The 16,338-nt window shown below is 34.9% G+C and overlaps 1 protein-coding gene across 1 annotated transcript; it reads right to left on the bottom strand.

The window, feature by feature from the left end:
- Positions 1-7,569: 7,569 nt before the first annotated feature.
- Positions 7,570-13,395, bottom strand: LOC125857987 (cellulose synthase-like protein D3). Its single transcript, XM_049537644.1, has 4 exons — positions 12,951-13,395; positions 11,244-12,142; positions 9,710-10,517; positions 7,570-9,599 (listed from the first exon to the last, which is right to left on the bottom strand). The coding sequence occupies exons 2-4, from the start codon at positions 12,113-12,115 to the stop codon at positions 7,863-7,865; spliced, it is 3,417 nt and encodes a 1,138-aa protein (XP_049393601.1). The 5' UTR covers positions 12,116-12,142; positions 12,951-13,395; the 3' UTR covers positions 7,570-7,862.
- Between the last annotated feature and the right edge of the window lie 2,943 nt (positions 13,396-16,338).

Genomic DNA, 16,338 nt, shown 5'->3' with positions numbered 1-16,338 from the left:
GCGTTTTTAAAATGAAATTTTAGTAATTTTGTTGACTGATTATTTGAACTTTTATTGGTGAACATTTGATTTTCCCACCTTCTAGTTCTTGATATACAATCATAACACATTAACTATCCCGTGTTTTAATTAGAATTGAAGTCTTTCATTCAATGCGTATATGATAATATTGTATAAGCTTGAATACTACTTTCTCCGTCCCATTTTATAAGTCATTTTTTTTACTTTGCACTTGCATTAAGAAATGATGTAGCTTTACCCTTTTACCTTTATTTAATGTTTTCTTAAATCAACTTTATTAATAAATGACAAGATTAATTAACTATTCTGTCAAGGGTATAATAGGAAAAATATAGTAATTTATGCATAAATTTTATAAAATGACAAGTATTGTGATCCAACTATTTATAGAAAGGAATGACATATAAAATAGGACGGAAGGAGTANCATCCTTAATCGTAAACATGATGTCCTTAATCTAAGTTAGGCTAGCATTGCCTTAGACTTGTGACCCGTGTGGGTTGGATAGCCTTGACTTTCTGCCGACATCGTTCGGATGACTTAGCTCCTTGTAGACTGGAGTAGCAGACTTGAGTCTGATAGTTTGAACCTTAGATTAGGCATTATCGCTGCTTTTTGTACTTATGTATCTTGTCCTTCTCATTCTGCGGTTTCGATGCATTCTCGAAGGTCCGGTGCATTACTAGAGGCGCAGGATTGAGATAGTATAGGCTTGGAGCCTTTTATGTGTTTCTTAGAGTGGACGGTGTTCCATGGTGGTTGTTGTTGGATTGGATCCTATTGGAGATATCATCACCCCCGGTGTCGTTCATTCTAGCTGGGCGCGTATCGCTGGCTGGGTAGACTCGGTGATATCGGCGATCGCCCTCGGGCCTCTCTTTCTAGCTGGGCTGGGAGTGTGCTGCTTGCTGGGGGTCCTCGGGTCGCTCTTTCTAGCTAGGCTGGGAGCTGACTGCATGGTAGGATGGCTCGCGATATCTACCTCACTCACGGGTCTCTCTTTTTAGTTGGGCTGGGAGTGGACTGTTTGGTTGGGTGCCCCTGGGGTCACTTTTTCTATCTGGGCTGGGAGTGCGCTGTTGGCTGGGTGGAGTCTGATGGATTATCTTAGGTACTTTGGGTTGGGAGCCCGACTTTCTTCTTTCTCAGTAGACTTAGCTTTTCTGTGTACCTGTTGGGCTTATGGGGGTCCGTTCAGGTTTTATTTGAACTTGCGCACGAGTATACCTTCTGGGCTTATGGGGGTCCAATTAGGTTTAGTTTAGTTGTACTTAGTTTATTTCTGGTATGCTCGTATGCTTTCTTTTCGTATCCGATTTTACCTCTCTGTGGCTAGATTCTACTCTTTCATATTGTTTTTACCGTTTTTGCTTAGTCGGCCTATGATGCCTACTGAGTACGTGTTGTGTTGGTACTCATGTTACGCTCTGCATCTATTTTGTGATGCAGGTTCCAGTACCAGTTATTATCAGTGAGTAGTTCCAGCCTTCTTTTGCAGTTGTGACTTGGAGACGAGGGCGAACACTTGGCGTTTTGGGTTTGTTCTACCTCCTTCTTTTGGTTTAGCTAGTTTTGTTGCTTTGAGACACGCTCTGTTGTGGTCCACTTTTGAGACTTGTACTCTTTATTAGATAGCTCTGTACTAGTGACTTCCAGGTTCTGGGAGGGATTTCTGTATATATTTATTTTGGTTTGCTTCCGCCTTGTTGTCCTTGTTTAGTTTATTGTTTCCGCTAGTTTCTACCCTTACACTCATTGTTTGATGTTCTGGGTTTCGGGTTGCCTTACCTACTAGTAGGGTATAGTAGGTGCCATCATGATTCGATAAATCGGATCGTGACAGGATTTCACCAAATTTAAGGATTTTTAAGCAAACAATGAACTCCCAAAGCAAAAGTATTAGAAATGCATACCTTATTATTTTACGAACAAATATATATATATTCAGGGGCGGATCTACAACCTAGTAAGATTGGTCAGTCAAACACCCTTCGTCGAAAAATTATACTGATATATAGGTAAAATACTGTCTAATATCTATATATGTAATAAATTAAACACCCTTATACACTACACATGTTGGTGATCTGGCGGTAAACATGTTTGTCTAGATCTTTGAGGTCCCCGCTTCGATCCCCACAAGTTGTGTTTTTTTTTAAACACAATATTTTTCTGGGGTAATTTAGGTCTATGAGGTTGGTGGTTCGATCCTCATTAGCTGCGTCTTTTAACACAATATTTTTTAAAACAAAAATAGCCGCCCCCATATCTTCTTTATGTTTCTAGCATTAAATTTTGACCTAATAATTAACCTTAATTTTTTATTATCCTAATAATTAAAATTTTATTGTTTACTTTATATTTTCGATCTATATTAAGTGAATTATTTAGGTATAACACACTCTCAAGAAATTATTTTTAAAGATAAAATTAAAGATTATTATCCACTATTATATTTTTTGTTATTTATAAACTATTCTTTTAGAAAATGCAAAATAGTTAAGAATGTTATTAAAAGAAAAGGTAAATATGGGAAAAAATGTTTCAACAATTCTCTTGAACTTTGAAACATTCAGTAATTTTGGATAATGAAAAAATTCTCAACAATTCACTTAATATGAACTAGAGGGAGTATATTCAACTAGTAGCTAAAATTATTTTTGTTGACCTTTCTCCATTAGTCTTGATTTATACCATTAATAGTTTTATAATTTTAAGTTTATGTATATTAAAAAAATTTCCATATGATTTAGTAATTTAATGATATGTAATTTAATTTTTAAATTTGGGTGCACCCACGCATCAGTAAAAACAAATATTTTGTGCACTCACTCCGCTAAATATTTTTTTATCAACTCTTTTAAAGTTGACAGAATTTCTGGCTTTGCCACGATATATATTCATGACGGAAGATAATTGTCACTTCTGAATGACAGTGTATATATGTTGATAATTATATAATTTTAAGTTTGAAATAATATAAGTTTCCCATAAAAGATGGACTCTCTATTTGTATTCCATTTAAATCTATCACAAAGAACTATAAATATACCAAAAATATCTTTTATATTTGGAAATTCTTACATGCATTAATATATTTTAGTCTGTAACATGTTTTTTTCCCCATAAAAGATAAAGTCTCTATATATTTTCCATTTAAATCTATCTTATATTTGATATTTGTTTTACCCAAAATATCTCATATATTTGGAAACTTCTTAGATATATTAACAAATATAAGTATGTATTATATAATTTTCCCATAAAAGATGGATTTTCTATATATTTTCCATTTAATCTATTACAAAGAACTATAAATACTACCCAAATTATACAATTAAAAAGCAACATATAAATCAAAAAAATTCCAATGGCTTTGTGCAAGTCCTACTCGTGTCTTCTCTTTGTATTTCTAGCTATTATTGGTTTGGCTATTGCAAGGAATTTTGGTCATAATTTTTCCATTTATCTTGCTCCTCATTTTTTAAAAACATTTATATTTATTTTTAAAAATAGTACATAATTTTTTTATTTGTTTTTTTGACAGATGAGAAACCAGTAAGTTCATTTTGCTATGAACAATGCACAAAGACATTTTATAACAATGAGTGCTTGTCATTTTGTATAAGGAGATCCTTTAATGATGGCTCTTGTATTGAAGACAGTGGAGTACTCACTTGTTGCTGCAAATCTTGATTAATATATATAAAAGTTAGTCATAATACTATTAATGAAAAATTAATATATTTCTATGAGAGAAATATTTTATTTTTGCACTTTTTTTGTTATATGGTCAATATAGTGGATCTAATACATATATACACACTTCTACCTTATATTTTAGGATTATTTAATTTTTAATAACTTTCACATATAGCCACTCAAAAATAGCTTAATTACTCTCTATAACTATAGTTTGATAATTACAATTCGTAGCTACAGGTTATAGGGAGGAGAGAGGCGAGCGAGAGAGGGCAAAGAGTGGGAGAGAAGTGAATTGTATATGTATATCGGTTAGATAATTGTATATTATACATATGCATTTGTATATATGACAAGCGAGATTGGGAGAGGGAGGAGAGAGGCGAGCGAGATTGAGAGAGGGAGGAGAGAGGCGAGCGATATTGGGAGAGGGAGGAGAGAGGCGAGCGAGAGATGGCAGATAGGGGGAGAGAGGTGAATTGTATATGTATATCGGTTAGATAATTGTATATTATACATATGTATTTGTTTATTCTGGCAAATTATACATATACAAACGTGGCTAATTATACAAACTTGAAGTCAACCCACGTAATTAATGTATAATGTTAGTCGCGAGTGGTAATTATAGCAAACTATAGCTATGATGAGTAATTAAGTAATATAAGTTTGCTTAACCGCGTAATTTCCTTTTTTTCTTTTACAGTATATTTTAGGAGTCATNTGGGAGAGGAAGGAGAGAGGCGAGCGAGAGAGGGCAGAGAGTGGGAGAGAGGTGAATTGTATATGTATATCGGTTAAATAATTGTATATTATGCATATGCATTTGTATATATGGAAATCAAGATTGGGAGAGGGAGGAGAGAGGCCAGCGAAAGAGGGTAGAGCGTGGGAGAGAAGGGAATTGTATATGTATATAGATAATTGTATATTATACATATGTATTTGTATATTTTGGCAAATTATACTTATACAAACGTGACAAATTATACAAACTCGAAGTCAGCCCACGTAATTAATGTATAATGTTAGTCATGAGTGGTAATTATAGCAAACTATAGCTATGATGAGTAATTAAGTAGTATAAGTTTGTTTAACCACGTAATTTTCTCTTTTTTCTTTTACGGTATATTTTAGGAGTCATTAATATTAAATATTATAAAGATAATTGAATAATAATTTTGAGCAAAATAACAAATGAGAATTTTATATATCGTATAATCTTGTTCTCCACATTTTAAGAAACATTCATCCACATTTCTACGACAACGGTTCTTCTGATTTTATTTTTTTTGCACCTTTTTTTTTGTTCTATGGTCATGAATATTATAGATCTTGCTATATGATGAATGTGTTTTAGTGAAATTTTAGTAGGTAGCTGGTTGATTACCTGAATTTTTACTTTATTGATTGCAACTTTCTGAATGATTTGAAGATTGGCAACATAATACACCCTATCAATGTATTACTTGGGACGTAAATATATGACCCAAATCATTATTCTCTAAAAATTTCTATAATAAATTGGGTAAGTTGCTTGAGAATAGTAAACTATATTGGTTTTATCATTATTGAGTAATAAGTTGACATATGGTATAATTAACCATGATAAATACTATAAGCCTATAACAATGGGTGTGATTTTTTTTTAATAAAAGATAATCTATATTCATATTATAGTAATACATCAATATTTTACCTAATTGGTCATATGCTCATCCCATTAATTGTGGTAACAATATATATAACCATGATTTTGATCAATACAATTCAACTTCTAATCATGGCTAAGTAATTTATATCGGATCAACTAAATTTAACACGATTAGGTGATTTAATGAAATGGGAATATGCATAAATTAACCATGATTAACACCTTGTTTGGATGGTTGTTACCGGTTATATTGTACTGTATTGTTAGCTTAAATACAATATTTGTTTTGATTGTTAGTTAAATTTTATTAAATCCATTGTTAGGAAACGAAGAAAAGACCCATTTTATGTAACGACCGATTTGGTGTGATCGCGTCGTTACCTTAATATTTTCTTCTCATTTTGTCTTTATTTATTATTTAATAATTATATTTCATCTTTTATCCTATCTTTTCAGTTTTCATAGAAGCTCTACATGTACCCTACTTTTCTTGTAGGTTTATAATTCAAATTATAAATGTGTGACATTATGTAATAGCGTAGAACAATACAATCTATCCAAACATTGTATTCATTAAAATAATATAGTACGATATAATACAATACATACATTATGAAACAATACCTTATATGGGTAACCACTCATATTTACCCATTTTAAATGGGTTGGGTACCTAACTCATTTAAAAATGGGTAAAAAGAATAATACTCATATTATCCATTTAAAAGTGGTAGTTAAATGGATAAAAAATGTTTATTCATAATAAAAGAAAGAAAAGTGGTAAAAGGTGGGGTGGTAAAAGAGCTTCTTTTTTTTTTTTTTTTAAAAATAATAATTAATTTTTTCTTACATTTTATTGGGATAGGGGGGAGTGAGGGGCAGTGGCGGAGCCAGAATTTTCAATAAGGGGGTTTAAAATCTGTAGAAATAGACACATGAAGTAGTCGAAGGGGGTTCAACATCTACTATATATACATAAAAAATTATTTCAACCATGTATAAATAATACAATTTTCCGCCAAAGACGGTTTGGGTGAACCCCCTTAGTACAAGGTGGCTCCGCCCCAGGGGGTTGCTACTAGGGGTGGGGTGGTAAAGGGGGGTAGGGGGTGTGGGTGGTAAAAAAAAATAAAAAAATTTACTTTTTTTTTTTTGGAATAGAGCGGGGGTGGTGGTAGGGGGGTTGGGCGATAAAAAAAAGCTTTTAAAAAATATTTTTTTTTAGATAAAAACAAACTATTTCTTTTTTTTACATTTTTTTGGGATAGGGGGCTGGTAGGGGTGGATTGATAAAAAAAACTTTAAAAAGATTTTGTTTTTAGAGCTTTTAACAAGATTTCTACTATAATATGGGTACCCATATTTACCTATATTATCCATTGTGTAATTCGTTTTTACCCATTTAAAATTTGAGTCGAGTACTTTACCCATTTTTATTTAACTCGTTTTCGATCTACTCATATTCGACTCGACTCACTCGTTTGCCACTCCTAACCACAACCATTACACCAAAGTATGATGAGGTTATACTTAATTCCATTGAACTCAGCTGCCACCACAAACAGTAACATTGCAACATTGATGAGAAGGAACAGGGGGAAATATAAGAGTTATGATGATCAGATGACTAAGGTGATATGATATGTTTCAGGACTTTATCAATATTGATGAAATGACTGCCACTGTTAGGAGTATGAAGAACAAGGTCATAGGATTGTTGGCCATGTTTTGTTTATTATGTCAGTCAGTAGATATGATTTTTTACCTTCCCAAGGTAGGGTAAGGCTGCGTACACCGCTCTCTTCAGACCTCACTTATGAGATTATACTGGATATGTTGATGTGACTTATGGATTCTTTAAATGTTCATCCTGGATAAAAGAAATGTTGGGTGTTGTACTTTTTAGCTGGGAAGTTGGCTAAAACATGAAAATCTTGCTGCTTCAACAACTTTACCGCGTTCCGCCTGCATGAGTGAGAGTCTCTTTGGTTTTGGAAGTTGATGAAATTGAAGAATTTAAGTTCTTTCTGCCATATCCAACAATAAGATAAATGACCAATATCACATGATTTAAGTTCTCAAAGGGAAGAAAAAGATGAAAACAGATTTCATGGTTTAGAGAAAAATGAAAGTTTCTGGTATTTGGAATGTAGAGTCTAACAGAAGAAAGAAGTGAAGAGAACACTTGAATGACAAAAATGTATATTGCAAATCCTTAACATCATGGTGTTGTAAATCAAACAATTAAATGAATAATTTCTGGTCCAAGATGATACAAAAAAATGCTGAATTTCCTCTATCCAAGTCCAACTCAACTAAACTTGCTTAGTTCTGCTTCCCACTATGCTAAAAATAGTTGAGCAGCTTGTGAATCACCAATTTCATCGGTGAGCTGAAAAAAATATAATTCCATTTAATATGCGATGAATCAAACATACCAGCACTTTTTGCTACAAGGAGAAAGCTTCCGAGGAAGAGAAGCTGATCATGGGAACTGGAATGATCCTCCAATTTGGGTAGTGCCTGCTGGAGGATTAATCGCCACCCAAAGAAGGGATATAGTGATCGCGATAAGTCCTGACCATACAAAGACAATGGTTGGTGTCCTGCCTCTTCTGCCCATAAGACCTTTTGCGAAGGGATAGAGATGTGCTAAAACCCAAAAACTGAAGAATACACCTCCTAGTAAACGGCTCCATTGTGGTATAACACTGTATATTGTCCTGCTAAAACCAACTGCTATTGCTATCAAGTTCACCATCATGATTGTAATTGGTGGAATCATGAGGGATGTCCACTTAACGAGATACAGATCAGCAAAGTCATCGTCTTCTTCATCACCAGCTGATTTTGACGTCAAGGTGAAAGAAATTTCAATCCCAGCAACAACTTTTAGGAGCCCCTGAAGCACAGCAGCCAAGTGAGCACTTGTACCTCCGATCAGCCAGAACTGCTCATTCCTCCACCACTCTTCCAACTCAATGCCTGACCACTTGACCTCGAGCACCGCAAGCAGGCAGAGGGTGACTGTAATAATCAGGAGGTACACAAGAAAGGTGACATTGAGTGTTTGGACAATGAACTGACCGGAGAACAGGGACAGTGCTGGAAGGAAACAGTAGACGATTAAGAAGATTGATGTGAAGGGATAGATTCCACAATTGAGGTAAGCAATTTTCTGTAAGAATTTCATTTTTGAGCTGGAGAAAAGGGCATTGTTCCGGGAGAAGAAGATTTCAACTGAACCAGTAGCCCATCGAAGGACCTGATGAAGCCTATCAGTGAGATTAATAGGGGCAGTCCCACGGAATGCATCACGTTTGGTAACACAATAAACTGACTTCCAACCTCTGTTGTGCATCCTGTATCCTGTCACAACATCTTCAGTAACTGAACCATAAATCCATCCGACACGTTGTCCCCACTCTGTCTTTTCCTCATACCAGCAGGAGATGACACTGATGGCCTCTGCAACTGTTGATGCATCAAGATGCTCTCGAGGAATGGTCAAAGCACCAGGAGGCCGTCCATTCTTCACAGCTGGGTGATCTGCCAAAGGACGACCTTGGAACTCTGCCACAGGAATTGAATCAATAAGGACTGCTGAGTTCCCAAAAGCCTTGGGAGCCAGTGAGAGGTTCATTTCTTCATCGTCTGAATCACCTCGTCGCAAGGCCCGATGTTCTTCTGATGTATTAACATGCTTTTTTTTGCGGCCATAGCAGCAACCGGACTGGTGATCCTTGGAGCGAGGAGGGTCGAAACCATAAAGGGCTACCCTTCGAAAGAGACATCCAGTTCCCACATACATTGGACCCTGTAGCCCATCAAGGGCCCTCATGTTACCATCGAAAAAGACAGTATTGCGATTGGCATACCTATCAGATGGGTCAATGCCCTCAAACCTCTGCGGGAACTGAACATAGCAAAGACGATCCCCTCCCCTATCCATCATAAAACACATACCTTCCCTGATAGCCTGGGAGTTGTAAATGTAATGGTCACAATCAAGGTTAAGAATAAATGCACCATTGGACATAACCGCAGATGCTCGAACCAGGGCATTCATAGCACCTGCTTTCTTGTTGTGATCATAGCCAGGACGCTTCTCACGGGAAACATAAACAAGCATGGGAAGACGGATATCAACATCAGTCAGGTCAATAATCCCATCTTCATTGTTACCATATAGTGGATCATCACTTGGAGGTTTCAACATCACCTGCATATTTAAAAACATGATCACATTAATAGCTACAAAAACCTCAATTTGTTAACTTGAATGTAGGTGAAATTCCAAAGAATTTAGAGTAGACACTTCAAGAATATTACTTGTATTATTCCAGCATGATCGCCCTTGGAATGCTCCGGTCCAGAATTCAACCATGTCCCAGGCCAATGGGTTCCATCTGCCATCCACGTAGCTTTTGGGATCTTTACATTCTCTAAAGTTTCATCATCAGTCTTCTGCCTCTGTTGCTTCATGGCCTTAATTTCTTCCCTTGCATGATAAGCGTCAGACCTACGGCGAATGGAATCCGGCAAGCTATTGATACGAACCTTAAACTCATCATACTCACGCTTTGCCCGCCTACGATCCTTAACAAAGTCTTGCTTTACCTTGTTTTTGTAAGGATCCTTCTTTAAATTGAAGTAACTTTCTGGATTTCTAGGTTCAATTTTATGTTTACGACAAAATGGCACCCATATATTAGCAAAACTTGCAGCTTCTGCCATTGCCTCAAAGGTCAAAAGGGCACCTCCATCATCAGAAACATAACAAGCAAGCTTTTCTACAGGATAATCTGCAGCTAGAATGGACAATATAGTATTAGCAGTCACAAGAGGGGGTTCCTTCTCTGGATCAGCGGTAGAGACAAACATATCAACACCAGGGAGATCAGATCTCCCAGTAGGATTGCCTGGGCTAGGTGTTTCAAATTTTTCTTTCAAGACACTAAGATCAGTAGCACGGTTGATCGGGCAAAGCTTGGGCAATTGATCAAGAATCCAAGAGAAAGCAAACCATATTTCACAAACAACAGACATCCCCCACAACCAAACTGCATCTTTGTTGGGATGATTCACTCTCCATGCCAAGAAAAGTCCAAGTACAACAAACCGAACGACGATCAAAAGTCTGAATAGAAGAAACAATAGAAAAAGAAAGTACATGTCAGCTCAAAATATCTGGAACCTGTGGATTGTCATTGCATGAGATAAAAGCTAGACAAACCAATGAACCACTTCTTCTTTCTCTCCAGTTTATTGGCAAGGGTCCTTTGGATTATCAAAGAAAAGGGATTTAACACTAAAGCTAGAATAATAGTGATAGCACTATTCAGGAGAGGAGAAAAAGAAACATATGCAGACTTCCTTTTCGTTGAAATCTTATAACAACTAAAAGAATATAAAGACAGCAGTGATCTTTTTTCCTTGGAAAGGTAATAGTTCATTGAAAGATCTAACATTTGATATATTGCACCCTTGTGTGGTTCAAGTAATAGCAACCGAATAAAGGAATTTTTTCCCCAAAATACTAGCTTTTTTTTTAATTCAAGAGTAACCTAGTTCTGAAACACATATAGCATATGTTAGGAGGAAAATGCATTTTGGTAGAGAAACATGGAAATAATCAATTAAAAGGTAGCTGAGTTCAATGGAAAAACTACATGTTAGGGACAGATGAAGCAAAACCAGAAGAACAAACGAGCTGGTAGTTATTTTTCAAACTCCGAAAAAGAGTGATTAAGTAGAGCTTACAGATCCTGATTAAAAAAAAAAAGAACTAGAGCTTACAGCTATTAATATCAAAATTAAAACACAACATAGAGGACTCTGAAGAGCAAAAGGGTAAATGTCTTACCTATAAGGACTTAGGATAGCAGCAGGAACTTTTAATTTGCGCGTAAGTGGCCTCCATGGTTTGCTCATCAGTTCAGTAGGCTCCATAATATCATCATCTTTTCCATTTACAAATCCACCTTCTTTCGGCCATATAGCATTTCCATACCCATATGTTCCCTTTGTTTCAAACAACCAACGGTTGTGATCAAACTCTGAAGTATGGCTCCTAATCAGTCCCGACTTAGTTGATTTCATAATTGACAACCTTCTCTCCATCCTTGACATCCCACCTGGCCCAGTGAGAGGAAGCGGACGATCGTTTCCATTAGCTTCCTCCCAGTCAGTGACTTTATATTGCTCCTTACACCCCGGGCATATACCATCACCAGTTTTGACAGCATCCAGGTAACAGTCTCTGCATATCTTGAAATCACATTCACATGGAACAATATCAATGCCCCTTTCATCACTCATCACTTTAGCATCACATCCAGGGATAGCACACGACGACCCTTTTGCACCCGCCATTTGGGGATGATTCGCCTCTGATTCAATCACCTTGTCCATAAGATGAGCGCGTGTAACAGAATTAAAACCACCTGTGAACAGTGAATTGGATACATACTGCTCTTCGACCTTCTGAGAAATAGAATCCATGGGCTGATTGTCAGGAGTCGGAGGGAGATGTACCATATAGTTCATATAGTCACTGCTGCTAAGTTCACTATCAAGATCATCCCTTGAGTAGTTCACATATCGGCCTGAGGAAGTCCGCCGTTGGAAAGTCACATGTGGAGGAAGTGGAGGTTTGCCATGCTGTGGATCAGGCAAATCTGAGGATGTTGACAGAGATGATCTACTAGCTTTGAATGATTTTGAAGCCATTTCCATAGACTGGTTCTGATTTAAACCAAGATCCTGAAAAAAGAAAACACTAACCTGGTTCAAGTTTGAAATTCATATGTAAAAATCTCATTATCAACATGCTCTATCATTATCTTTCTCGACGGGGGAAAACAACCAAATACTCAAATGTAGACATCTGGAGATCATAATTCAAAAAGCATACTTGCAAAGAAATACTATGCTAATGATGACAAATAACTACCAAATGCCAAAAGCTTTGAAGTCTTTAAGTATTTGGTAGATTAGATTCCCAAAATCATATGTCACGATCAAATACTTACCATCATGCCAAAAGCTATAGCTAATAGCAAATGCACAACTTTATTTCTTAACTAAGTCCACCAAGCAAGCGCCCATGTTCGATCATGACTCCAACCCAAGCCACCCCAACCCCCTCGTGGACCTTGCCATAAGCACGATGTTGACTATACCCAACAACTCAGCCTTTTTCTTTTATCATAAACTTGGCTTGAACAAAAACCATAAAAGCTTGCAACTTAAAGAGAGATGCACAATTTGTACATGAAATTCAAATGTAGTCAAACTTCAAGTCAATTGTACACTAAAAGCTATGAAACTAGCAGAAATCACATCCTGATAGACACATTAATGAGATCAAGATGAACAGATCCAAATGATCTTTCCATAGACCAACCAACTCCCAGATCATGAATAACAATCACCAACTTAAATACATAAATAAAAATAAAAATGCAGCAATAGGTCACTACTAAAGCATAAAAGCAACATTCTCAGACAAGTAATAAAATGTAAACACCTTTACAAGAATTGAACAGTAAATAGAGACAGCAGACTGTACCTATCTATGAGATAAGAAATGCTAAGCCATCATTTTCTGAGAATAAAAATTCCAAGAGACTTGAATTTCAGCAACAAAACCAATTTGCTGAATACCAACTTATCAGTTTGTGGATCTTTCAAATCCAATGCTAAATCCACAAAAAATTCAGAATGGGTAATGAACCATTTCAACTTTCTTCAGCTTATAGTAGAGCTAGAAGATTCATTAGCCCCAAAGCTCCAATCTTTTTCAGAAATCAAGAATGGATTTTTGCACCCTTTAACTTAAAATGAGTGGATAAGCAAGTAGCCAAAAAAAAAAAAAAAAATTTAAACAAATGTATGAATCTAAAGCATAAAAATTTAAAAATGGGTGTGTGAGGAGATTCTTGAAAAGCCAAAAAAAAAAAAAAAGTTCCTTTGAAAGAAAAGGGAGAAAATTTAAGGAACTTGTTTTTGGATCTTTGCACTTCAATTTCTGTGTATAGCTTTAAATAAATAAGCAGAAAAAATTTACAAGAAAAAGTTTCACTATTTTTCTTTTTAATTTACAAGAAAAAGTTTCACTTCAATTTCTGTAATGGCGTGTTTTTGTCTTTTTAATTTATTTTATTTTATTATTATATTTTGTATGAAAGGACGAAGAAAGGAAAATTTTCGTCTGTTTTCGCCAACGTGGTGATGGGGTGTCGGAAAAGGGCAAATGAGATATTATTGGTAACTTGGAGGTTATTCTTGGTATCTAAATTTGACAAATTTGGTTTGATGATTATGAAACTGACTTTTAAAGCAAATGGAATTGAATTTGGAAAATCTCCCATTTGAGTAGTCAAGATTCAAGACTCCTTTTAATAATTACTTTAGTGTCTCAATAACTTACTTTCTTTTTTATTCAATTTTAAAAAGAATGACACATTTTTATATTAAGTAATAATTTAATTATAAAAAGTCTATTTTATCTTTAATGAAATAATTTACAGTCACACATATTTCTATCATTCATTTTGGATCACAAATTTTAAAAATTTTCTTTTTTTCTTAAACTCCGTGCCGAATCAAACTACCTCACATAAAATGAGACGGAGGGAGTACTTAACTATGGCTATAGTTAAATTTCCCTTACTATTTTCATCCACTTACCATTTTGTTTGTGACGTGGGAGTGATTAATCTTTGCATAAAATCTTATATAAGATAATCAGTATAAAATTAATCGACATAAAGTTAACGTTTGGTTGCCAATAATAAATAATATTCGTATCGAAAATTTATGCACGATGTAATGTTAGATAGAATATGAAATAAAAATATTAATATTTAGCAATACGATAAAGAATTTATTTAAAGACAATGAGTTCAATTAAATGGAAAATCCTTTTTTAATTAAAACAACCAAAAAATTTAAATACTCAGTATAATCCCACAAATAAATTTTGACGAGGTAGAGGAATTATTTTCAATAGACTCTCGACTCAAAAAAAAAATGTAACTAACTTAAAAAAGTAAAAAGGAAAAAGAGACAGTAAAATAACAATGTACAAAACAAGTTTAACAACAAATATTATTACACATTAGAAAAAAATAAACTACATGATACATAAATCATACTTTTAAAAATATGACAACATTCAACTACCTATTAACATTCTATTTTAGTACTCAACCTTCATATATTCCTATTTAAAGTCATGTTCTCAGTTAACTTAAGTTGTATCATGACTTGTCTAATCACCTTCCCAATTTTTTTCAACCTACCACCTCTCCTAACTCATGCTCTAACCAACTTCTCACACATTCAAAACTCACTAGTCTCGCTTTCCTTATCTTGTCCATCACAAAAACCACTCTCATCGTTATCGTATAATTTCACTCTTACTCATATCTCTCTGAATATATCCACACATCATCTAACATTTTCATATATATTATTCTTAACTCTAATGAATAGTGGGTGGTGAAAGAAGCAAAGGCCCTAAAAATAGCACCAAAAGTTGTAGTGTAATTACAGAAGTGCCACAATATTGCTTAAGATGATGGTAAACGCGCAATTAGCGGAACGCATGAGGACTTCACGTTCATCGTATGTCTACTTTTCACGATTTTTATGCTTTTCTATTTTATTTGTATTTCAACGCGGGAAAACGTTGGCTGGCAACAACTCTTTAACCACTCTAAAACGTCATTACAATTATTTTTTTTCTCTTCTTACACTATTATTACTACCTGTTTATACATTAACAATTATGGCTAATTCTTCTCATTACGTGACTTCATTAATTTCAGTAATGTAATATTTATATATGTCGTTTTCACTAACTTAAATAGTTAACCTACTAGACTTTACTTACGTATGTTACCTAATAATAACCAATTAGTGGACTGATGAGTAAGTGAAGAGAGAGGTGGCTTTGAGTCCCCTAGGTATGGAATCGGTTTTGTTAGGGAGAAAGCTTCAAATTTAATCAGTTTTAATGTGAATACTGTACACTGGACTAAAAAAAACAACAATTCATAATAGCATGCGGGCGATGTGGCTATTCTTTTAATTTAGCTTTTTGTTCAAAATGTAGGATTGACTTGGTAGGACACTAGGAGGTTATTAAGACAGAGAGATATTAACTAACTAGCACCGGATTCCTTAGCTCTGCTCACACTAGTATTAGATCAAGTAACTACTACTAATATTTGGCATGATTAAGCAGCAACAATTCACATTTTCATACAACTTAAGACCCACATATGTTGGTAAAATGAATATTGAATCTAACTCAACATACAGTTTTAGTTCAAGAACAGGTGGATTATTATGGTATATATTTTCGGATTGAGTTAATTATCTCATATTTGATTGGAGGTATTAACTAAAAACAATACCCTTCATCAAAGTTTTCATGTTCAAGCCCTAAATATGTAGAAAACCATATTTGGGAACACCAACCCCTAAATGGGCCGCCCTACAATCCGCGATCCAAATTTAGTCAAGGCTCAAATGCGGGCACAAAGTGTAAAACCAAAAAAAAATGTTGTTTTACTTGAACAAAATCTTGAAATAAACTTAGGAAAAATTACTGAAATACACGTCTTATGTTTTCCTTATTTCCAATATCCCCTTTTATTTCTAAAAACCTCTAAAATCCCTTATTTCTTTAATATATCCGAGCTACATATTAATGTATCCGAGCCAGTATTTAATGTATTCGAACTACATATTAATGTATCCAAGCCAGTATTTAATGTATTCAACTAATGTAGGATACCAAATCAGTGCATGGATTGGATTTTACTGGTAATAGAAAGGTAATGGCAACACGACTTCAAAAGTTGTCCAATCCGAAGCCGAGATTCATCTGAGGAAACAACCATTCTTTTATCGCGTGAAAAAGAGGGCAATAAGATACGGGGACCAAT

The sequence above is a fragment of the Solanum stenotomum genome, chromosome 3 (genome assembly GCF_019186545.1).
Source record: "Solanum stenotomum isolate F172 chromosome 3, ASM1918654v1, whole genome shotgun sequence".
Classification (NCBI taxonomy): Eukaryota; Viridiplantae; Streptophyta; class Magnoliopsida; order Solanales; family Solanaceae; genus Solanum; species Solanum stenotomum.
This window is presented reverse-complemented; position numbering and strand designations above follow the sequence as displayed.

Bases quoted from the DNA above. Each gene is read 5' to 3' on its own strand.
- LOC125857987 (XM_049537644.1), bottom strand. From the start codon at position 12,115: ATGGAAATGGCTTCAAAATCATTCAAAGCTAGTAGATCATCTCTGTCA. The intron at 10,518-11,243 runs GTAAGACATTTA...TCTTCTATTCAG, and splicing joins GCTATCCTAAGTCCTTATAG to ACTTTTGATCGTCGTTCGGT. The intron at 9,600-9,709 runs GTAATATTCTTG...TTAAATATGCAG, and splicing joins ATCATGCTGGAATAATACAA to GTGATGTTGAAACCTCCAAG.